This window comes from Sebastes fasciatus, chromosome 7, assembly GCF_043250625.1.
Source record: "Sebastes fasciatus isolate fSebFas1 chromosome 7, fSebFas1.pri, whole genome shotgun sequence".
In the NCBI taxonomy this organism is placed as follows: Eukaryota; Metazoa; Chordata; class Actinopteri; order Perciformes; family Sebastidae; genus Sebastes; species Sebastes fasciatus.
Window position 1 is genome coordinate 28979237 of NC_133801.1, and position 23937 is coordinate 29003173.

At 40.7% G+C, this 23937-nt stretch overlaps 1 protein-coding gene across 10 annotated transcripts in view; it reads right to left on the reverse strand.

Annotated features, from left to right (window-relative positions):
• The window catches only part of phldb1b (pleckstrin homology-like domain, family B, member 1b), a 104876-nt gene that overhangs the window by 18514 nt on the left and 62425 nt on the right, over positions 1 to 23937 (reverse strand). For 3 of the 10 annotated variants that reach the window (XM_074640131.1, XM_074640132.1, XM_074640140.1), the window contains 11 exons: positions 17787 to 18092; positions 15203 to 15349; positions 14092 to 14229; positions 12096 to 12224; positions 8275 to 8430; positions 6648 to 6758; positions 6363 to 6452; positions 5813 to 5947; positions 3800 to 3919; positions 2815 to 2976; positions 1667 to 1807 (listed from right to left, as the gene is read on the reverse strand). In XM_074640131.1, the coding sequence (XP_074496232.1) occupies positions 1667 to 1807; positions 2815 to 2976; positions 3800 to 3919; positions 5813 to 5947; positions 6363 to 6452; positions 6648 to 6758; positions 8275 to 8430; positions 12096 to 12224; positions 14092 to 14229; positions 15203 to 15349; positions 17787 to 18092 (1635 nt within the window). The remainder of the gene's footprint in view (positions 1 to 1666; positions 1808 to 2814; positions 2977 to 3799; positions 3920 to 5812; positions 5948 to 6362; positions 6453 to 6647; positions 6759 to 8274; positions 8431 to 12095; positions 12225 to 14091; positions 14230 to 15202; positions 15350 to 17786; positions 18093 to 23937) is intronic. The other 7 variants (XM_074640134.1, XM_074640135.1, XM_074640138.1 and 4 more) reach the window with 5 other exon arrangements.

Consider the following 23937-nt stretch of genomic DNA (forward strand, 5'->3'; position numbering starts at 1 on the left):
CTTTATCTAAGTGGTGATTGAAGTGTTCTGTGGACTTCTTCTGCTACGGGCGATAACACTCAGCTTTATTCCAAACTTAGAACACATTAAACTGACTTCATGTTTTACAACCAAAGCAACAAAAAGACCCAGCATGCAGCTGTGTTCTGCCGTTTGTTTTCATTTGTCAGAATGAAATGAAGTTACCCTTTTTATACCTAATGGCAGTTTCTTTTTTAGTCGGAGTTGTTCATCATCTCAAAACAGAGGTGAACTGGATTTTGTAGTAGTTTCCAAGAGGCTTCAAGGGGGAAGAGTGTATTTTGATTTTAATGTGAATGCAGCTTTATTAAACACCTGATGTGTTAACATCTACAAATATTAAAACAAAATACTTATTTGGAATATTGAGTATAGCTGCGAGAAAAGCAATTACTAAGAAATGGCTTAAACCAGATAACCAAACATTAGAGAACTGGTATGATGTAATTTATGAAATATTTGTAATGGAAAGAATTACTTTCCCAATGGGGCTTCAGGAAACTAAATTTGAGGAAATTTGGAAGAAGTGAAAAAGGTATATTTCCCCAAAACGCCCTTCTTTTGTTTAATTTTTATTTTTTTTTCTAACTGTAAATTATTTGTAATATTATTTCATGTTCATGTTTTATTTTTGTGTTCTATAATTTCTTTGTGAAAAGTTGGTTTACTTTATATTTGTATCTAACTAAGTATGTTTATGTAAATATCTGTTTGAGTAAAACCAAATAAAAGGAAAAGCAAAATGAAAAAATAAATAAATAAATAAGTAAGAACCTGATGTGTCAAGACTATGGCTGTCAATCGATTAAATAATTGAATCGCGATTAATCACGATTGTTCATAGTTAATCGTGATTAATCGCATATTAATTGCACATATTTTATCTGCTCATCTGTTCAGATTTGTCAATTATTTAATACTCTTATCAACATGGGAGTGGGCAAATATGCTTGCTTTTGCAAATGTGTGTATATATTTATTATTGTAAATCAATTAACAACACAAAACAATGACAAATATTGTCCAGAAACCCTCACAGGTACTACATTTAGGATAAAAAATATGCTCAAATCATGACATGGCAAACTGCAGCCCAACAGGCAACAACAGCTGTCAGTGTGTCAGTGTGCTGACTTGACTATGACTTGCCCCAAACTGCATGTATTTATCATAAAGTGGGCATGTCTTTAAAGGGGAGACTCGTGGGTACCCATAGAACCCATTTTCATTCACATATCTTGAGGTCAGAGGTCAAGGGACCCCTTTGAAAATGGCAATGCCAGTTCTTCCTTGCCAAAATTTAGCATTGTTTGGAGCTTCATTTGGCCACCTTCACGACAAGCTAGTATGACATGGTTGGTACCAATGGATTCTTTAGGTTTTCATATGATACCAGTAGCTTCACTCTAGCTTTAAAACTGCTACAATCTAAAAATCGCAAGTTGTGTTAATGCGTTAAAGAAATTAGCTGCGTTAAAACAAATTTTGCGTTGTTATCACGTTAACTTTGACAGCCCTAGTTAAGACTTTTTTTCCATTCCTTAAACACACACAGTTGAAGCAAAGGTTGAAGGTTGGCAGAGGAACGACAGCACACACAGACAGCAGAAGAATGAGTGGGAAAGAAGAAAGAAAGGCCCTCTACCTGCAGCACATGCCTGCGGCCCGACAGTGACTTGGCCGGCAGAGGGGGAGGACAGAGCTGGCCGGAGCCAGACATCAGCTCCTGGTACCACTGCTCTAAATCTAGCTTGGGAAGGTGAGGCATACCGGCATCACACTGGTACTGGAGGAAAGCACACCGAGCAGCGGCAAAGAGAGAGAGAAGAGGAGAAAGGAAACAAAGACAGGAGATTAGAAAGCATTCAAAGACAGTACGAAGAAGGTAGAAACATTTGTTTTATACACCCTCAAAAGCTATAATTAAGTTTTTTTTATACTTTGAAAATTATTCTTAAATATCTTCAACACATTCTTGTTGTCAGCTGCATTATGCTTTACAGCCTCCAGCTCCTGCATCCCTATTTTATCTCTATTGTAATTCTATGTGCCTGCTGCAATGACCCAGTTTCTCACAAGAACGTTTAAGTTTTCATCTCATCTCTTATGTTTTACTTCACTTCAGGTGTCCTTGGAGCCAAATGCATACAGTATCTCTACAGTAAAATCTGAAAGAATAACACTAGATGTAGTTTGGTTTTCTTGTTGCCATTAATGTCGAGGGTTTTTAATACCACGGTTACAAACACCCACTGTGTTCCGTCTGAAAAAAAACATTTTAAACAGCTGATTGAGACATGCTGCTTACCTGTGTTTTATGCCCGTTTTATTTTATTTTAGCTTGTATTAACTTTCTATTCTCTTGGACTTTATTTCTTGTTTCTAATTGTATTGAAACGTCCTTTTATAATACGTTTCTTTTGCACTTTGTCTCAATGCTTTTGATGTTTTAAGTAAAGCACTTTGAATTGTATTGAGGCTGAAATGTGCTTTATAAACTTGCCTTGCCTAACATGACTATCATGCAGCTAATAGCCACGTTAAATAGATCTGTTTTGGTTTTAAGTGAAATGAAAATTTATGTTTATTTATTTAGATTTTTCTCTCATGTTTTTTTTTTCTGTTTCACAAATTTACTGGATAATTTTATTACTAAATATCTTCAAATAAAACAAGGGGAAGAAAACAAGCAGTTTTTTTGGTTGAACTGGTGACAGCTGGTACACAAATGCAGCCAAAAAGGAAGGAACGAACGAAGGAAAGAAGGAAGGAGGGAAGGAAGCCAGCACACACCTCCACAGAGAGAGAGAGGGAGGAGCCGTGAGGAGAGGGGTGGCAGGAGAAGGCGGGGTCTACGGCTCCAGACTGCAGGGGCTGGCGAAGCGGGGAAGTAGGGGACGACTCCACTTTTGGCATCCCATACATCTGATTTAACTGGCCCACTGTCACATACTCCTTCACAAAGGCAACACACACACACACACACACACACACAGACAGACAGACGGGAGAAGGGAGAGGAGAAAGACAGGAGCGAAGACATACACGTCAGCAAGACAAGCAGCAGAAGTAGTAGTCACCTTCTGCATCGTGAAGGTGTAAGGGGAGGAGGGTCATTACAACACACAACACAGGGCAACACGATTCATATCAATCACCACTACTATGCTGCCATTAACATGTTTATTCTCTAGACAAGAATACATTTCCTAAAAATTAAATAATTTCCTGTCATGTTTCTACTTTCAGCTTTCAAATACAGACAGGTTTCATCAAATATCTTGTTTTGGTACCAGTACCAAAGCTCAGGTATTGTATTGACACTGATATAAAAAAAATCCTAGCTCTACATGTAATACAACAAACGTTTTGTTTTTCAGAATAAAGTTAATAAACTAGAAGTAAAAAGTAATTTTACAGTTGCAGTTATTAATACAAAATACCAGCTTTCGGTTGCTTTAAAGCAAACCTGCATTAATCAGTCCAACCCAGAATAAACCCCTGTGTATTGCTGAAGTGATGCAGCCATAGTGTCTAAGTGTCTACTGTAAGTGAACACTGCCTTGCAGCCACAGAGGGGGGGTGAGTACAAGAAGCTGACACCAAAGGCTCATGTAGCAGAGAGCAAAGCCACCAGTACAGTCAGTTTGATTAACAGTGAACCAGCAGAGGGAGCAACATGACATGGGAATGGAAGGATGGAGAGAGACAGATGGAGGAGGAGAGTCAAGCCTGAAAGTAATCAGGAAAGAAAGAGACAGACAGGAAGTGATGGTACCTCGCGGGCGCCAGCTAATGCAGCATCTACGGCAAACGAGCGGCCGTGAGAGGCGGGCTTGCGGTTTTCATGGAGGCTGCCGCCGTACATCTTATAGACATCGGACAGCTTCATGTACTCCTGAGCACCAGCCAACAATGGTCAGACAGGATGAGAAGCCATGAGGACAACAATGCACTGTATCTCTTATGTACAGTATATGAACACACACACACACACACACACACACACAAGCACAGAGCCCATAGAGATTATGTGTTGAGAAACAAAAACAGGCCCGTGTTCAACCCGACTGTTCAAGCGCTGGTATTACAGCTGAAAGGTGCACGGTGACGACAGACACACAGGAACACACCAAGCAACAGGAAGCTCAGCTTTAGCATCACAACTGGCTGACACACAGGACGTCAGACGCGGGCACTTCGGTTGGCTGTTCCAACAACCAGTGACGTAGTGGTAAATAAGAAGATTGTGACCTCTAACCATCATAAGGTATAAACAACCTCTAAAAGGCATCGTATCATTTAGGGCTGTACCGAATAGTTGGAAGCTTCATTCATTGCGTAGGATTGTTTCCGACTCGTGTGATCCAAACATTTCCAATAACTCCAGAGCGTTTTAAAGTCCAAAAGTCAATATTTATCGAAAAATGATAGATGCTTTTTTTTCCAAAATGATCTTATGAAATATTTTGCTTTAAATCCATATTTGTTGATGTTCAGCCTTTCAGAAACAATTCAATCAATCATTTGGAGCAAGAGTCTGCAGTAGTGATCGATCCAGCGGTGGAGCCACTGTATTGAGGTCCCGCCCATACACCCTCCTGAACCAATCGTGAGCCGAGCATGGCCGCAGCTCGTTAGTGAGAAAGAATCACAGCTGTCAATCATGATGTCACACCCAATTTTTAAAGCATCAGATAACTAATTAACAGTAGCGCTGTCAATCGACTAAAACATTTAACTGCGATTAATCGCATGATTGTCCATAGTTGATCGTCTTTAGTTATTTATCTGTTCAAAATGTACCTTAAAGGGAGATTTGTCAAGTATTTAATACTCTTATCAACATGGGAGTGGGCAAATATTTAGTTATTTATTTTAGTCAATATGGTACCAATGGTTTCCTTAGGATTTCTAGTTTTATATGATGCCAGTTTCTTCAATTTAGCTTTAAAAACAACAGGCTACAACCTAAAAATCGCAAGTTGCGTTAATTCGTTGAAGAAATGAATGCCATTAAAATAGATTTGTATTAACGCGTTATTATCAACTTTGAAAGCCCTAATTAAAACCAAACTTATCAGAAAAATGATCACTTCAACAAACATCAGCGTGATAAGAACTACCTAAAATGACAGAAACCATCTTTGGGGAAAGTGTTGTATTTGACGTGTACTTTGATTTAGTTTGGCTCATGTTCCAGCCAGTAACACGGAGGAGGCGGGTCTTATGACCTATACTGCAGCCAGCCACCAGGGGGCGATCGAGATGTTCTGGCTTCACTTTTGGGGAGCTGTCATGTCGTCCATCTTTATATACAGTCTATGGTATTAATGGGGTGATCTTGCAGCAGTCTAACAGCATATTGGATTAGCCTGCTGACTACGTGCATTTATGTTGACGAAACTGACTTAATCTGACAAATTACTTTCATTCAAATTGAGGATTTTGTTGACATTCAAAGCCTCCTTCGAAAACCTCAATAGAAGCTTTGAATATAAAATAAATGCCATTCGGTACAGCCCTAATATCATTATATACTCGCCTGTCTTCCACTACATCCCTGGGCTTGGAACAGACCCAGCTTGAACTGAAAGCTACTGTGCTGGCTCCTCTTTTTAACATAGCTGTTGTAAACCCGGGCAAGCACAGTAATAAGTCACAGGTGCAATTAGAGTTCAAGTGTGACCAGGACACTAACAGTTCAATGGGTGACCTTTGAGGTGAGTTGCACAGACAGCAGGGGGGGGGGAAGCAGTGGGCTTCATGCAGGGATCATTAGTCTGGTTACCTCTGTAGGGCTGCTGGGGTACAACTGACAGAGAGGGGAGGGATGTAAGTAGGAAGGAGAGGCTCGACAGAGGGAACGCTGGGAGGAGTAGACATCCTCCAACAACAGGTCAGCCTCGCTGATATGGAGCGCTTCCTGTTTTAACAATTCAGGAATAAGTGCTTTTAATGCCTACAGAAAACAGTACGGGACACAGATACAACATCTGGTCTCCACTCAATAATGTGTGAAACAGATGTTCTGTCAATTGCACCTTCCTGTTAAAGCATCAGCTGATGTCCAATGACAACATGTCACAGTTAAACACTTAGGTAGCCCACTAATAGAGTGACCATTCAAAGATTAGTTTGCTCTACACACTAATCATCAACAACTCCACATTATAAACACACACAAAACCACCATACATCTTCACATTAGTCTGATTATGAGTTTAAGAGTTAAAGGGGTAAATGTGGTGAGGAATCAGTTATGAGTCATGAAATCTCCCTTTTTGTTGTTCAGGACAGGAGCCCTGAGTGTAAGTGTGGATTTTCAGTAGTGCTCTCACCTCTCTCATTGCAGTGGAGGACTTGGGGAAGCTCTTTCCACCCGTCAGGCAGTGGTATCTCTTCTCCAGGGCCGACAGCCTCTCCTTCTCCTGGAACATAAAGACATATGTCAGTTGTTGTCTTTAAATCTAGGCCTAAATATCAGTATTATTGTAAACTGCTCGTTTTTTTTAAATAAAGACAAAACCCAGACTCTGCAATTATCTGTATTTTTCCTTCAAAAATCACGCTTTGGGTGAAACATTATTCACTCACAGTATGAGTTTGGACTGGTTGCTAAGTACCTTATGGAGCATTTGCAGTGTGAAGGTCCGGTCTTTGGCCAGTCGCTCGCACTCCTGAGATGCCTGCAGGCTGAGCTGGTGGGCCTGGTTCTCCAGAACAGACACCTTTTCCTAAAGAAGACGATACGGAAATAATTCAATCTTCAATGCAAGCTGTGCTACGGAAGCCCTGAGAAGCAAGTGAGAAAAAACATAAATCCTGTGATCCATTTTCTAAGTCTGATCTAAATTGTTTTTCTCTCCTGCGTTTATGACTTAAAGGTCCTCTATTCGATATCCACAGCATTCATATAGCAGCAAACAAGTATTAGCTATGTAGATAAGATATAGAGGAGTAATGTCTACCCGAGCAGAGAATGAAGTCACTCTCCTTCTGAGTGTGTGTTGTAATCAGAGCTTCTTCTCGCTTTGTTTTCATAGCCGGGCCGGCCACATGTGCTTTTAGTGCATGTTCGTGCATGTTACAGCCGATACCGAACCGTCACCATGTTGAGAGCTGTGCAGAGGCAATAAAAAATGTTCCCAATCTCGCATTTAGTAGCTTTAAGAACAGGTGAAAAAAGTTTTGTCAGGATCATTTTCGTTTTTTTTTTTCTTTTTCATCTGTGAATAGGTGATTTTTTTTTTGGGGTCAGGATCATTTTTCTAGGTGTTTGTTGTTTTAATACTCATTTCGGCCACAAGAGGCTGAAGTGCACCACTACCCCATGTTCTAAATAGGACTAAAGGCATTCATGTTTTCATGCATGTGAGACTTAATTTCTCCATGCACTCTAAACACAAGGTACATATATTGTGTTTTAGCAAGTTATGTGAATTAAAACTCACCTGGTAGAAATCATGAATGCGCTTAGTACCTGTCAAAACTTTTTTTTCACCTGTTTCATTGATGAAAATTTTCCCAGCAAAACCTTTTTCTCACAACAATTTAGATCAGAAAAGGGATCGCCGGATTTTTTTTCTCAATTGCCTCTTGGGGCTTCCGTACTGGACTGTGACAATAGCACAGAAAGTACTGTATACGAGAGTGTAAGGATGAGGCAGCGGTGCAAAATGAATGCATGACTAAAATGACTGAAACTCTACAGACTTTAAAACCTCCATGTGGTAACAGCAAATCTGTGGCGGTATTTTGATGGTGTAAATAAAAGTATAAATACTGAATTTATGCCATGACGTCGCCTCTGCAGTGAGAAAATAAATAAGCAAACTGTCTCCAGATGGTTGAGGCTTGTTTGGCTGCTACCTCTCTGCCTGATGTGAGTGGTCACTGCATTATCTTTACACAGGATTCAGAAGCTCTACGTTGCTTACACAAAGTGTATACTGTAACGTATTTACCTAAGCAGAGTGCATTCCAAATGTGCTAAACATAAATGAGCAAACAAACTAACCCCACAAGACTTAATAGAAATGGTTCTCCTGCTAGTTCAGAGGTCGCACGAGTGCAACTAAAGGGAAACAAAACTACTTTTTAATTCTTAAGATTTTTGGTATGAGCACGGTCAAACTAAATAGATTCTGAATATCTGCAGGAATAATTGCCATTGGCTACTTCAACTCTTCCACAGAAACCCCATACTCTACAAACCATAAGGATATTCTGGTATCAAAGACGTTTCCTCACCTTCCTCTTGGTCACGTTGCCGTGGTACTCTGCTCTCTCCTGGAGCAGCTGCTGGCTGATGGTTTCTCTTTCCTCCTCCAGGCTGCTTTCTCTCTCCAGCTGCTGAAACTCCAAGTCCTCAAACTTTTTGGTTCCTGTTTCCAACGCCTCTCCGTCCTGATGGAGGCCCACATACAACATCAGCGGTTACATCATAAACAGAAAAAAAAAACACTATATACATTGCTCATTTGAAAGCCATCCACTATTCTCAGACGAGCGTAGTTGCTACAGTAAAGCGAAAAAAACACCTTGAGTTTTATATTTGAAATAGTTTCAAACAATTTCCCAGCATGGGTGAAGCTCTCTTTTGGGGACAAGAACAAGCACATCTTGCTCAGTCAAGCAGACAGTCATGAAGAACATGCTTCTACTGCAGGCCAGCTACTGGTGTGCGTGGTAGTTAGATGTACTGTAATATACAGGAGGCAAGGGACGGTCATTTACATAAATAAAAAAAAATCCGCACCGGAAGATTCGTGGTCAGATTTTTTTAACTTAACATTTAATTCTTCCCACATCTCTTTCACTCTGCTCTTCTACTTAAACTGCTACAGAATAAAAACCTACAATATGGGCTACTAAAATTATAGTACACATACCACATGGGAAAAACATCTATGTATATATCTGTAATCTATTTATAAAATATATGTAAATTAGGGCTGTCAAAGTTAACGCCAAAGTTTATTTTAACGCCACTAATTCCTTTAATGCATTAATGCAACTTCAGTTTTTTGGGTTGAGTGAAGATACCGTTATCATATGAAACTAGATCCCTAAGGAATCCATTGGTACCAACCATGTCATACTAGCTTATCGCGAAGGAGGATAAATAACGCTCCAAAACGTATGCTAAATTTAGGCGAGGAAAAACTGGAATGGCCATTTTCAAAGGGGTCCATTGACCTCTGACCTCCAGATATATGAATGAAAATGGGTTCTATGGGTACCCACGAGTCTCCCCTTTACAGACATGCCCACTTTATGATAATCACATGCAGTTTGGGGCAAGTCATAGTCAAGTCAGCACACTGACAACTGTTGTTGCCTGTTGGGCTGCAGTTTGCCATGTTATGATTTGAGCATATTTTTTATGCCAAATGCAGTACTTGTGAGGGTTTCTGGACAATATTTGTCATTGTTTTTTTGTTAATTTATTTTCGTATATCTGCATAAAGCAAGCATATTTGCCCACTCCCATGTTGATAAGTGTATTAAATACTTGACATATCTCCCTTTAAGGTACATTTTGAACAGATAAAAAATGCGCGATTGATCGCGATTAAATATTTAAATCAATTGACAGCCCTACTGTAAATATAAGATACTGATAAGGAAGGACCAGACAGCCTTGAACAAAGAAGTCAAAATGTCAAACACCTACAGTAGGCATTAAAGGTGTAATGTATAAGATCTGGCCAGAATTGAACTTTAAAACATTCAAAAAATTAACCAACATTATCAACAGAATGTGAAGAGGTTACAGTGTTGATGTTATCTTAAAGACATCTATGTATTGTGTTGCAGAGATATCTTCTGAAATGTGCATGCTAACCAGCTAGCCCCGGCCCATCCTGTCTTGTACTTTAGAGAGGCGACAGTGAGTCACTGTAGCATCCAGAATCTCAACAGGTTGGCTGAATTTTCTTGCCCTGCTGTTGGATTTTTTAAAAACTTTTGACTCTAAATTTAGATTGTATGGACCCAGTTGTAGAGGTGAAATGCTGCCCATTATTTGTTTAGAGCATGTGGCCAGGAATTACACATTGCACCTTTAAAAAAAGTCTTACACCATGTACCATGGGAGCAACTTGTTTAGATGTCACACCCTACCTAACCCAACAAATACATGTAGCCTAGAATAACTAACATTCTAACTAGTAAAAATGATTCATCTCTTTTCTTCAAACGGCAACATTCATTTGTATAAGAGAAGTCACAGGATGAGAGCGAGGTAAGACAGAGAATGGATCTAGTCAGGGCCTATGTTAATTGATTAGTGAGCAGTTATACAAATTATGCGAGCCATGAAAAATCACAGAAGAGATGCAGATCAGATTCACACATGCAGTGCAGCGCGATCATATCACATGGCACACATTTTACCAAAATGCATCACTGGCAGCTGAAGTGACCAGGAGCCACGTGCGTGCTCCTGGGTCGACCTGGAGGTTTCAGTAGCATGTAGGTGTGGTGTGGAGGATGGGGGAATTCCTGCAGCTTGTGGCAAAAGCACGTCTGTGAGGGACACTGAGGGAGCTTCTCATAAATACACTGAGTGTACGTGTGTGTCTGTAAAACCGTATGTAGTGGGCCCCTGCTAAAGGGTTAAAGGTGCCTTTAGCACTATATGCGATGGCATGTGCTGAGGCCTGGCACAAATACTGCACTACTGAGACAGAGAGCAGTAACTACAGAACCATTGTATGGAGGACAGATCCTGCTAAAATAAAAAATAAATGAATAAATAAATGACTCTATAAATAAATACATATGTCATTAAATGTGGCAAAAATAATATAAAAAATAAAAGCAGCCATTACTAAATTGATAAAATGTGACGTAAATTGATTTATTTATTTATCTTTGTTTTAATTCCCTTATTTATTTACTCTTCTGCTTAATTTTCCCTTTTATTTATGTATTTATATTTAACGTTTTACTTTTATTTTTCATTTTATTTATTTATTTTTGCATTTATTTTTTATTTATTTTATAGTTACTTTAAATGTACTGTAGGTTTTTATGCGATTATTTATTTCTCCAAGACTTTCCCTTTGCATTTCACCTTTTACCACTTTCACCACTTATTTATTTCTGTATTCTTTTCTTTACACATTTCTTTTTACATTTCTTTATGTATTTCTGTCTCATGTTTTCATATTAAGTGTTCAGGCTGGCTGGGAAACTGTGTGACGGATAGAAAGGTTGTAATTAGGGCCTTACCAAATGTCTTATTCTTTTTACATTCGAAGCTTCATTTTTGTGCGGGGGTTTATTTCACAACAATGGCCGGCCCGCTGTACATTATTCCTTACTTAACGTTTTGTTCTATGATATGAAATATGTCAGTAAATATCCCACTCGTGAATTTTGAAGCCTTTACGTTTCTTTAAAAAGGTGGTCGCTAACAAGTGGCTAAATGAGACTACTAAACGTCATCACGCCGACTCGTCCCCCTTTACAGCCTCGTTGTGTTTATACTCGCGCTCATGCGACCGTGTTGTAGTTTGTTTATAGCCTAACGTTAGCTTTTTACATCTGGCGATTGCATTTACTCGTGTAAGTATCATAAATGGAAAACATTTTACGCAATAATCCAAAACCCAATGGAAAAATCCCGTTGACTTTTTGTCGAGGAAACCAGGGCGATGCTAACTTCCTGGTTGGCCTACAAAAATACGTCATCCCTGCAGCACTCTATAGCCCTGTTGCTAGCTGTCTATTTGGCCTTTTATCTATCGCATACATTTACAAATTCTAAATGTTTAACGGGTGGTGTTGTACTACCAAATATTGCTTCTTCTTCTTTGAGCCAGGCCGAAGCACTTCCTCTGCAGTTTAACGCCGTGCCTGGAGGCTTGAAGGAACTGGGTTGATGCTACTCACTAAAGGGTTGGATGATGACCGTGGGGAGGTGTGTGTGTGATGATATATTGGGTCAGCTTTTGTAGTTTCAAAGGGGCAGGCTACTGCAGACTGAAGTCCGTAGGTGTGGTGGGGGGGGGGGTTTGGGAGGGAGGGGGGGTCTAGGTGCTTCTGCTGGACTGACGACCCACCCTTTTGAGCTGTTCTTGCAACTGTTCCCGCAGGGACTCGGGACAGTTATGAAGCTGGTTCTCCAACTCAGCGTAGCCCTCCTGGAGGCTCTGCAGGGCCCGGCGCTCGGCCTCAACATTAGCCCTCTCCTAGAAAGACACAACACACACCCACACACAGGATGGATGGACGAGTGGAGAGAAAGAGAGAGAGAGAGAGAGAGAGAAACACACTGCTCAAAATCCACGCCATGCAAATAAAAAGCTGTAAGATGTTAGCAACAGACATGTCGTGACAGATCTTTAGGGCTTGGCAGGGCACAGGACGTAAGTGCTGAATTGTCAAGATGTAACAACTGGCAGTCTGGGATTCACAGATGGGATTTTAAAATAGCCAGAAAAGATCATTCCAACTCTCAAGTTTTCCTAAAAACAATTCAATTAATGTAATTTTAAATAATAGATATTTGCATTCTGCGTCACTGACAAATAAATATCCTGAAAGAACCCATATATCTTCCAACAAATAAAACTTCAATAAGCTGTGAGAAAATTGGCCCTTAATTTATTCTCAGTTGCTCTTCAGTTAAAGTACAGAAACATCAAGTGTCTTTGGTGCTGCTGCAGTTCCAAGTTGAGGAATACCATCTTCACTTTGATGAGTAAAACTGAAGAGGTATTGAGAGGAGTTTTTGCTCTGAGGTAAAAGGCAGGATTCTGTCTTATGTCTTCAGAGTCGAGGAGAAGCTTTGAACAGTTCTAAGAGACACCAATGACTTATTTTTATACCGTAACGGCAAAAACCTCATTGTCAGTAGTAGAACCGCAGGTTCAGGGAGAATTTATCCTCTAATTTTTAAATAACACCCGGGGTTCCCCAACATTTCCATGCCAGATCTTGATCCAATTTCGTGAGAAGGATTTTCACATAAGATAACTCTCTGACATAATTGGGCACAAAATTCCACGACAGGTTTATAGTGTAGGAGGGGAGGAAGCACTGAGACATCGGATCAAAGCTAACTCAATGATTTATCCTCCAATAAAACAATCACAAGTGACACCTTTACATTTTGTTTGGAACTCCGTGGGACCCTCACAGAGACAGTTGGGAAACAGACAAAAACCTTTTTTGTAACAATAATTTAACAACCAAAAGTTTAAGAAACTAAGCTGGTAAATGTGCTTTCTCTTTCTTTCTTGCTACAGCTGAAGGCCCTGTCTAAATGTGTACAGATGTTTTTAAAAACGAATATAACCGTTTTTTTAAATATCTGTATACATTTAAACAGGGCCTTCAACTGTAGGGCCAAAGTGTGGTGGGTGCAGGTAAAAAGAAAACAACTATAGAGAACATGCTAGAAGTTTCCCCCGTCCACTACCAGAACCCTTATTCAAAGTCTCTTGCAGAACCCGTGCACTACAGAACCAAAGACTACAGAGCCCAAACAGCCATTGGAGGGCAGGTTTCCTGGCCCCACAGGGTCTGTCATGCAGACGGTGAAGAAACAGGTGAGCGCAGAGGATCAGAGGTACAGTAACTGTGAGTGCTGAAGAAGCAGAGAAAAGGATTAGGGGTTAATGGATTTCGGTTAGTTAGCGGAGTCCAGCTAAGGAGAACACAGACGAGACCTAAGAGCAAACCACTAAGGTGAAAACATGCAAAAGAGAATACCCAAAGAGGTAAATCTAATCCTTTATAGCCCTTTACATGGGCTTGTCTGTACCAAGCATTCTTGACTTGAAGAATTGAAAGTGTTGCACAGACAGGAATGCCGACTTATGGGAGGACACCGAACCAGTAGAGACCAGAGAAGAGTGTTTAGGAGACTGTAAAAGCACAGGCAGTGAGTGTATGTGTGTGTTTTCTCTCTTTTTTTAAGAATGTACATAACCTCAGCAAATATTTGAATCCCGTATACTTGAATATAATTTGGTGGATTCAAATAGAGCATTTAAAACGTGAGCTGTATTTATGTCCGCCCCACCCACACCCTTTGTCCACAGCTGTCTGTACCTTGTCTTTCTCCCTCTGGATGGCGTTCTCCAGCTCGTCCAGCTTGTGCTGCAGCTGATTGATGATGTCCGTTTCAGCCTCTATCTGGTCGAACTCCGCCTGCCTCTCGCCCTGCAGCAAGGCACGCTCCATCTCCGCCTGGAAGAGTGGGCCGAGACAAAGTCAGTCAGTGTTACAGGTGAGCTACCGCAGAGTAACCTGTATAGTAATGATGCTGTGATCATGAAATGATTTCTACGGAAGCCCTGAGAGGGAAGTGAGAAAAAAGAAAAATCTATTTTCTAAGTCTGATCTAAGTTGATTTTCTCTCCTGTGTTTATGACGTAAGAACAGGTGGAAAAAAAAGTGTTTTGCCAAGAAAATCCATTTAAATTATATTATTTTATTTTATGGGAAACCGATAGAGAAAAAAAAACCGTTTGCCAGGTGAAAAAAAAAGTTTGTGTTTGTTGTTTTAATAATCATTTCGGCCACCAGAGGCTGAAGTGTACCACTACCCCATGTTCTAAACAGCACTGAAAGCATTCATGTTTTCTTCCAGATTACTTTTAATTTCTCCATGCACTCTAGACACAAGGTACATATATATTGTGTGTCAGTAAGTTATGTAACATTACTGTCATGTCTTTCTTTTGGCTAGAAATGTATTTTAATTGTCGCTAATCTGCCGCCGTTACGGAAAACATGAATGCTTTCAGTCCTATTTAGAAGTAGTGGTGCACTTCAGCCTCTTGTGGCTGAAGTGAGTATTACAACAACAAACACTTAGAAAACTGATCCTGACAAAAAATAAATTCACCTGCCAAAACTTTTTTTTCCTCACCTGTTTCAGATTATTTTTTTCTTTAAGCAACTTTAAAAAAAGACTATCCTGGCAAAACTTTTTTTCACCCGTTCTTGAGTCATAAACACAGGAGAGAAATGATTTAGACATTTTTTATTTCCACTTGCTTCTAAGGGCTTCCGTAGTATTCAGCTTGTACTGCTGCTGTGGAAACTTCTCTCGCATACAGAAGTTTTAGTTGAATAAAAATGTTTTTCTTGAGTCCAGGCTGGATTTAGACTGAAGTCAAATAACATTCCAACAGTCAGCATCCACTTTCTGTACTACCTCTTGTTTGGACTCCTGGAGTTGTTGCTCCAGCTCCGTCAGCCGGCTTTTGAGCTCATCGATCCGAGAGAGAACGCGAACCCGCTCGTCTTCCAGGTAACCCAGCTCCAGACGCCCTGCGCTGCCCGAACTGGATGAGTCCTCATGCTGCAGGGAGAGAGAGAGAGAGAGAGAGAGAACATCAGGCTGTTAAGAAAGGAAGTGAAGCCAGGGGAGGAATGGAGAGACAGATGTACACACCTTTCATTACATGTCAGATACTCTATCAGTCTCTTGGACAGTGTTGTACATAATATAAAGTCTTATGGCGCATTCACACCAAGAGTGAAGCAAACTTTTCGCAAAGGGACGAATAGACTTATATTCACACTGGACAACGCAGGAGTTGAAATATTTCTTCTTAGCGAAAAATTTGTGTGACGCTGTGTCGCGAAAGCCTAACAGCGTTGAGATTCTCCTCCTGTCGTCAGAAATGGAGGAAAAAATATTGTATCTGTCTGTGGTCACCCAGAGCTACGATAGTACATCATATCTGTTCAAAGACCGGACCAAACTGTGTGTCTAAATGTATGTGTATAAACCACAGACTGTCTAAGGACGGAACAACAACGTCGCTGCCGTATTTATGCCCAGATGACTTTATGTTGAGTGTTGATGGAGCAGCTGCATAGCCTGGCACTCATCCATCCAAACTCCATTTAGAAAACTAGCATTTCAAAAGTTGTTTGCTTGTCGTCTTGCAGACAGACCTGTCAAAACATGAATTCAGACTTTTTACAAATCGGCACCATTATGTAGTTATTTCGGCATCCTTTTGATCCGTTTATCGCAATTAAATCACAGCAGAGCCTGTTTATTTCGGGTTCTTACCGCAGTAGCGACGTGTGTCTTGATAGATACAGTCAGTGCAGTGGGACTGTATGTGAATACAGCTCGCCGCCGGGTGACGTTATGAACCCAGACATGACAGCTTTGGTTTTCTGATATATCTGGGACTTCCACCACATGTACAAAGCAGCAACAGTGGTTATTTCTTCCATGGTTGATGGTGGAAATGTCAGAAAGAAAAGTTGTTGGTATCTATGGAGACAAGCATCTTCTCCTCTCCGGCGTCGCCGTTCGCTTCGCTCTCGGTGTGAATGCAACATTAGACTTATACTTGCTGTACTGTGACATTCTCATCAGATTCCACACCAGCATTCACAAATGTATTCTATGATTACCGTTATTACTTTTATACTGTTCTGTGGTTCACAGGGGAATAATTAGAGTCTCAGGTCTAAACGCAGTTTGATTTTCCCAAATGCAAAACTCTATTGTTATAAAAATGATCAGTTCTAATAATTTAAAAATGACCGGATAATGGCACAATATAGCACAGAGCAGTCTATTGGCAACTTAAATAAAAACATGCCGGCATTAAGAAACCCTTATTTGTCACAACAAACAGAGCAAGACAGAAGAAACGGACATGAGGGAGCAAACAGAAAGGAGGTGATTGATAAATGAGGGTCATGCAGGAGCCACTGTAAAAACAGAAGTCTTATTACTTAAAGGTAGCCTGTAAGCCTCCCACAGACAGCCCAAAACACCACTAAATGGGAACTTAAAAAGAGAGAAAGTAAACCGACTGTAGCTCTGTGTAGCTTTATGTATTCTACTGCAGACTTTTCCCACAAATGCAAGAAATATTTACAGGACAGTAAATGTACTGTCGAGTCATTTGTTGAGTCATGCAGCTTCATGCTTTAACCAATGTTGTCAGCCTATGTGCAGACATTACTAAACAGATTGTACAGCTTCTTCTTCTTCTTCTTCTTCTTCACCCCCGGAAGCTTGTTTTCTCGTAGGCTATCTGAGTTCAGCATTACATAACAAGCATGATGATCACATCATGTTCACATCCACGTGAAACAGTATTCTAGATAATAACAGATGTGCACCCTGACGATAGAGCGGTGCAGGGATGACGTATTTTTGTGGACCGACCAGGAAGCTAGCATCGCCCTGGGTTCCCTCCACAAAAAGACAACGGGATTGTTCCATTGGATTTGGATTATTGCAGATAATAAGCTCTGTGGCAAACAAACATTTATGATACTTACATGTTTTGTTCAGCAAGATAATCTTTACAAATGATTTTTGAAAAAGCTAACGTTAGGCTATAAACAACAATATAAAACGATATTTAGCCACTTTTTAGCAACTGACTTTTTGAAGACACATAAAGGCTTCAAAATTCACAAGTGGGATATTTATTGATGTATTTTATGTCGGAGAACAAAACGTTAAAATCTCTTAAACCCATTGACTTTCAGACAAGGGAACCTGAGGTGCTAAGATGCTAACTCATTTCCAGGTTTTTCGGACTGATTCCTGCAGCACTCTATACGGGCGATGATGAGTAGTGAACACATTCTGGTAAATTGAAACGTTCCCTTTCCTCCGGAGCCTCCTGAAGGTCCCTGAACCCCACTTTAAGAACCACTGATTTAGCAAAGCCAAGCACATTATTTGCACATGCTGGTTCCACAGTGGCATGCAGAGGGGCGTCTTTGCTGGGGAAATAAGCATTCCCTCTGACCTGTCTGTCTCCATTGTGCAGCGCTGATGCTGTGCTGAGAGCAGGAGACGTCCTCACCTCCTGATGAGTGCTCTCTGTGCTACTACACTCCTCCTTCAGGTTCTCCTCGTCGCTCTCTCTCTGTCTCTGCAGCAGGCGCAGCGCGGCCGAGGACGCCGTCCCTCCTAGGACGTTCTCCATGGACGGCCCCCGCCCCGAGCCATCTGGGAAACCCATCCTCCCTGAGCCCAGGGGGTCCAGGCCGGGGCTATCTCCTTTGTTGTATTCAGCACAGAGGTTTAGGATGGTCTCTAGTCGCTGTCGCTCCTGTGGAAACAGACACACAACCAAAGAGGGACATCAGATGAGGGTTTACTTTCCTCTTAGCAACAGAATTTGGGTCTAAAAACACACCTTCACATACTGTGATTTATAATGGATTCCAACTAGGGCTGCCAAAGTTAACGCAATAATAACGCGTTAAAGAAATTAGTGGCGTTAAAACTAATTTGCATTAACGCAACTTGCTATTTTTAGGTTATAACAAGCTCAGTTTTAAAGCTAGAGTGAAGATACAGACATCATATGAAACTAGAAAAACCTAAGGAATCCATTGGTACCAACCATGTCTTACTAGCTTACCGGCATGGCCATTTTCAAAGGGGTCCCTTGACCTCTGACCTCTAGATATGTGAATGAAAATGGGTTCTATGGGTACCCACGAGTCTCCCCTTTACAGACATGCCCACTTTATGATAATCACATGCAGTTTTGGGCAAGTCATAGTCAAGTCAGCACACTGACACACTGACAGCTGTTGTTGCCTGTTGGGCTGCAGTTTGCCATCTTATGATTTAGGCATTTGTTTTATGCTAAATGCAGTACCTGTGAGGGTTTCTGGACAATATTTGTCATCGTTTTGTGTTGTTAATTGATTTCCAATAATAGATATATACATACATTTCCATAAAGCAGCACATTTGCCCACTCCCATGTTAATAAGAGTATTAAATACTTGAGAAATCTCCCTTTAAGGAGCATTTTGAACAGATAAAAAAATGTGAGATCAATCGTGATTAACTATGGATAATCATGCGATTAATTGCGAATAAATATATTAATCGATTGACAGCCCTAATTTCAACCTGAGCCGATGTTTGAACATGTCATGTATGTGAGGACTGGAGACTCACAGGATGCTTAGATCCACAATTTAAAACAGTAAAAATCTGACTGACTAGCTGTATCCATGTTTTAATAAAGGGGCAATATTGGCTTTATATTGTAACACAATGGCATCAGATTAAATCCAGCCATGTTAGGGAATATGCCCCCTGCTATCTCATTTCCTGTCTGTGTGCTGAGCCAGTGACTGATGACAATCTGAAGGTGGCCAGCTCCGACAGAGGAGCAGAAAGCAGGCCTGATGCTGAAAGAAAACTGTTCTATATTTGAGTGAAAGAAGTACGACTGCCATCTCCCAAATATTCTATTTGACTGAGCTGAAATCAATCAGACTGATGAGAGATGAGACTAATATTGTACACATCAACATTACTGACTGAATGTATGAAACCCAATCTGGTGAATTAAGTGAGTAAAGTCTGTCTCAGTTTCAGTGAGAGCAGACATGAAGCTTGTCATGACTTCTCTCACCCCTGAAACAACGCATGCTGCATGGGAGTCAGACTCTGTGACTGGTTGTCCAGCTGTCACTATGAGGGGTCAGCCCACCTATGGGGTCCCTGGCAGAGCAGACCACCAGGGTGGCCTCTGAACTCTAAATGTCAGCTGCTGTCTGCTGCTGTACCCCTCCGCTGCAGACACAGCGTCTCGGACGACAGTTACACAGCTCTGTGAGCCTTAAAGGCACATACCAGTGTTTGGGAGATGGTCTGAGATGTTTAGTGAAAAAAAGACATCAAATTCATAAATCATTCCGTGCTCAGACTATAAATTGAATTTATAGGCCGACAGTAATATTTTAAAAAGTAAGAAAATAAGATTTGTATCTACTAGGGCTGTCAATCGATTAAAATAGTTAATCACATCTTATCGCAAATTAATCACCCATTTTTTTCTGTTCAAAATGCTCCTTAAAAGGGAGATTTGTCAAGTAATTAATACTCTTATCAACATGGGAGTGGGCAAATATGCTGCTTTATGCAAATGTATGTATATATTTATTATTGGAAATCAATTAACAACACAAAACAATGACAGATATTGTCCAGAAACCCTCACAGGTACTGCATTTAGCATAAAAAATATGCTCAAATCATAACATGGCAAACTGCAGCCCAACAGACAACAACAGCTGTCAGTGTGTCAGTGAGCTGATTTCACTATGACTTGCCCCAAACTGCATGTGATTATCATAAAGTAGGCATGTCTGTAAAGGGGAGTCTCGTGGGTACCCATAGAACCCCATTACATTCACATATCATGAGGTCAGAAGTCAAGGGACCCCTTTGAAACTGGCCATGACAGGTTTTCCTCGACAAAATTTGGCGTAACTTTGGAGCGTTATTTAGCCTCCTTCTGGACAAGCTAGTATGACATGGCTTTAAAACCCACTACAACCTAAAAATCGCAAGTTGCGTTAATGCGTTTAAAGAAATTAGTGGCGTTAAAACAAATTTGCGTTAACGCGTTATTATCATGTTAACTTTGACAGCCCTAATTTGATGGTAAAATTTCAACAAACTGAATGCTCACACGACTGGCAATTCAAACCAAATAATATCAGTCAGCTTTGAAAAACATATTGCTTGTTGTTAAAGGACAAGATATTGGAGCCAAAGAAGCACTGTGCTACTTTATGCTCTCTTTCAGGCCTGATCGGTTTCCTGTCATGTCGGAACCCTTGGCAGCAAAATTGATCCCACCCACAAATAAATGCCCTGGTGTATCTTCTCCCTCAGACTGCACCAGTGAGCACAGCTTTTCTTCTGTGGGAGCATCTGCATGATGACGAGCTACAACCCCACCATTATCTTCAACCTGTAATCTGGGACCAGTTAGCTTTCAACTGAGTGGGTGGGAGTAAAAGACCCCCTTTGGGCCGTGGAATAGTGCTGTATATATTCAAGAGAAAAGAGTCAAACTTCAAACATTTCCTGGCAGGTCTACAACTACTCATGAGCCCTCCCACTCAACATCTGCTTGAACATACATTCAGATTAGACCACTCGGCGTTCTGACGCCTGTCTCGTTTTTTTGTCAAGAAAATAGATTGAAAGCCGCCGCTATCATTGTCTCATTTGACTGCCAGACAGCCTTTAGGCTACCAAACCTGTAGGATGGATGAGTAGCAGGATCACAGACAGATTTCATACCATGAAATGTGTTTGGCCTCAACATAAATCAACTTGAAGCAGCGTCAAATTTGACGCCCGACATTCCCAAACTGTGCTCAAATTATGCTCCTAATCAACGGGAGATTTTTGCGTAGATCCCATATTTTTCAGTTTTTTTCTCATGTGGGACTTTTAAATGCCAGAGGAGTTTTTTATGTTCAAAGGTTGTTGCTGCCACAGGCATTAAAAGTCCTTGGTTTATAAGTCTCTTTAGGAGGTCTCTCTGCAGAGAGCAGGTCCCGTAGAGCTCTGAGAACTGACTGAACAACGTCAAGGTGTTAATCCAAACCTTTTTACTAGATGCCAAGCTTCCATGTGCCAGAAACAGTGAGGTTTTGGCTTGAGCAACATAATTCCACAATAGGTAAATGCAAAAAATACAAGCTTCTCTGGTTTGCCCTGGTAAATAACTAAGAAATATTTCCTAAAATATAGTGAATAGCGTCTTTCTTTTTTTTAACTAAGCCTATAAAACAGCCTATAAACATTAACCTAAAATCTGTTATCAAATATTCACTTGGACTCTGGAATAAAGAATGAAAATCTGGGTTTACTCACTCTCATGATGGACACTGTGAGAAGTTACAGCTCAAACCTTGAAATGAAGCACACGTTCGAGCCAAGACAGCTTGGCAAAAAGACAGATGGACAAATACTGGCCTTTAAAAAAGGCAGTACCACCCCCCCACCCCCTCCATGACACCACCGACACAACAAACCCCCATCCTTCAGGAGGACAACAGTGAGATAATGACAGAGCTCCACGGCAACATTCAATCATCTGCTGTTTAGAGAAGCTTCTCACACCCAAATCAATGGCTTAGTATTGATTCGTATCTGAGCTGTTTTCATGGTTAGAATACGGCAGGTGGGCAGAACAAGACACTGCTATCGTCACTTGAGCTAAACCAACAGATTTTCAAACATATGTATAACATATGTTATTTTTGTCTATTCTAAAATGATGTATTTCTTTGTATTTGAATCCATGTATCATAATATGTATCGTATCACCAGATTTTTGCCAATACACAGCCCTACTGTCGACAGTACCAGTCCGGCACGTTTTAGCTCCAGCTCTCCTGTCCTTGTCCACCTTATCATCAAATACATTGTTTGTGTCTAAAAGAAGCTGATCTGTATTATATTATTATATCAGTTGAAACAGCCTCAGTGAGCCCTGCTGTGTCATCAGGACATAAAGAGAAAAGCCAAATCACAATTCAGAAACCGCCAAGAATGTGATACACACATATAAAGCTCGGTTTAGCCGTGTTTGCTAAACGCCTCCTGGAAAGCAGCGTAGTCACACACTGTAGTAATATTTGATAACCATCTGTGAACACACACATAAACTTCCCTTTTGATGATTCACCACTAATGTCAGCTTTTTGTACACACTTTAAATAGCACCAACTGACTAGGTGCCTTCCTTGTATGTACGTACACAACAAATTAACAATGAACATTTCATATTTTCAAATAAAAGTGTGTCCTAAAAATGTTTGTTTTTTTGCTTCAAAAAGTAAAGCAATGAAACGGTAGGTAGGTTATTCTAGTTAGATTGTGTAAATCCCGTACACGGGGGTGAAAGTTCCCTAGACTCAATGTCTATCACAGGGGAGGGAGTCAAACTTCCAGACAACCGCGAGTTGGTGGAGGAATGCCTGGTTCCCAGAGTTCTCCAAGCTCCTGCCTGCATCCACCCCTAGACACCAGTTCACACATTCCACAGCCCTCCACGTCTCACCTACTGGGTGGCTCTCATACACCACTGGGTTTGATATAAAGACAGATGAAGCAGCTGCTGCTGATGGGTCTTTCAATATTTAGCTATTTCATGCCAACAAATATCAACTGAAATTCAAAATTGGTGACACAATTATAAAACTATGACTTGTGACTTGTAAAGTGAGAGTACTGTATGTAACAACAATGAAATATACAGGTCACAGCGGTCAACATATGAAAGACAGTTGTAACACCTATTAAATAGGCGTCATCAGTCGCCATAAGCCCCATAGATGTGGGTCAATAGGGGCCTACTACACCCACTAGTAGGTTTTATCATCTCATCAGGGATGAAAACACAAAACACAGGGCTTTCACCTGGTAGAACAACAATGTAGTTGTCTTTGTGTTCGTAGCTATTTCAACCCAAAACACAATGTTTTTCCATAAACCTAAAGTGTCAGTTGGCAGTATATTTTTGGCATCATTGGGCAAAAATTCCATAATAACCTTTCAGCATATTGTTATTCAAGTGTTCTGAGAGAAAACTAGACTTCTGCACCTCCTCATGGCTCTGTTTTCAGACTTTAAAAAATCTAGCCCGTGACGGGAGACTTTGACCAATCACAGGTCATGTTCCTATTGGCTGTGCTCCGGTCATGTGACCGGAACTTGGCGTTCCATCGCCAGATTTCACAATGGCGGTGGCGTCCCAAACTTTCTCATTTTACAGCTAAACCGTGCACTACAAGATGTTTCTGAAAACTTTTGAGGAGAGAAATAGGCATTAACGTAACATAATATTGATTCATATTTGATCAGCGCTGCCTAGTTTGACCGTTTGGTCGGAGTTTGCGAGTGATCGACAGCCGGCTCTCATAGACGGCAGATGGACAGCAGACCTCAGGTCAGCTCTGACTCCAGTCTGTGAAATCTTGCAGATGCCATTAGGAGCACCGGAGGACACAGAGGCGCATTATTTTTTTCAGATTACCTGTTTCATGTACTACTGTCAGGATATAGCGACCGTTTTATAAAAATAACTTTTTTAAATCATATTTGCTCCAATCTCGCCTACTTCA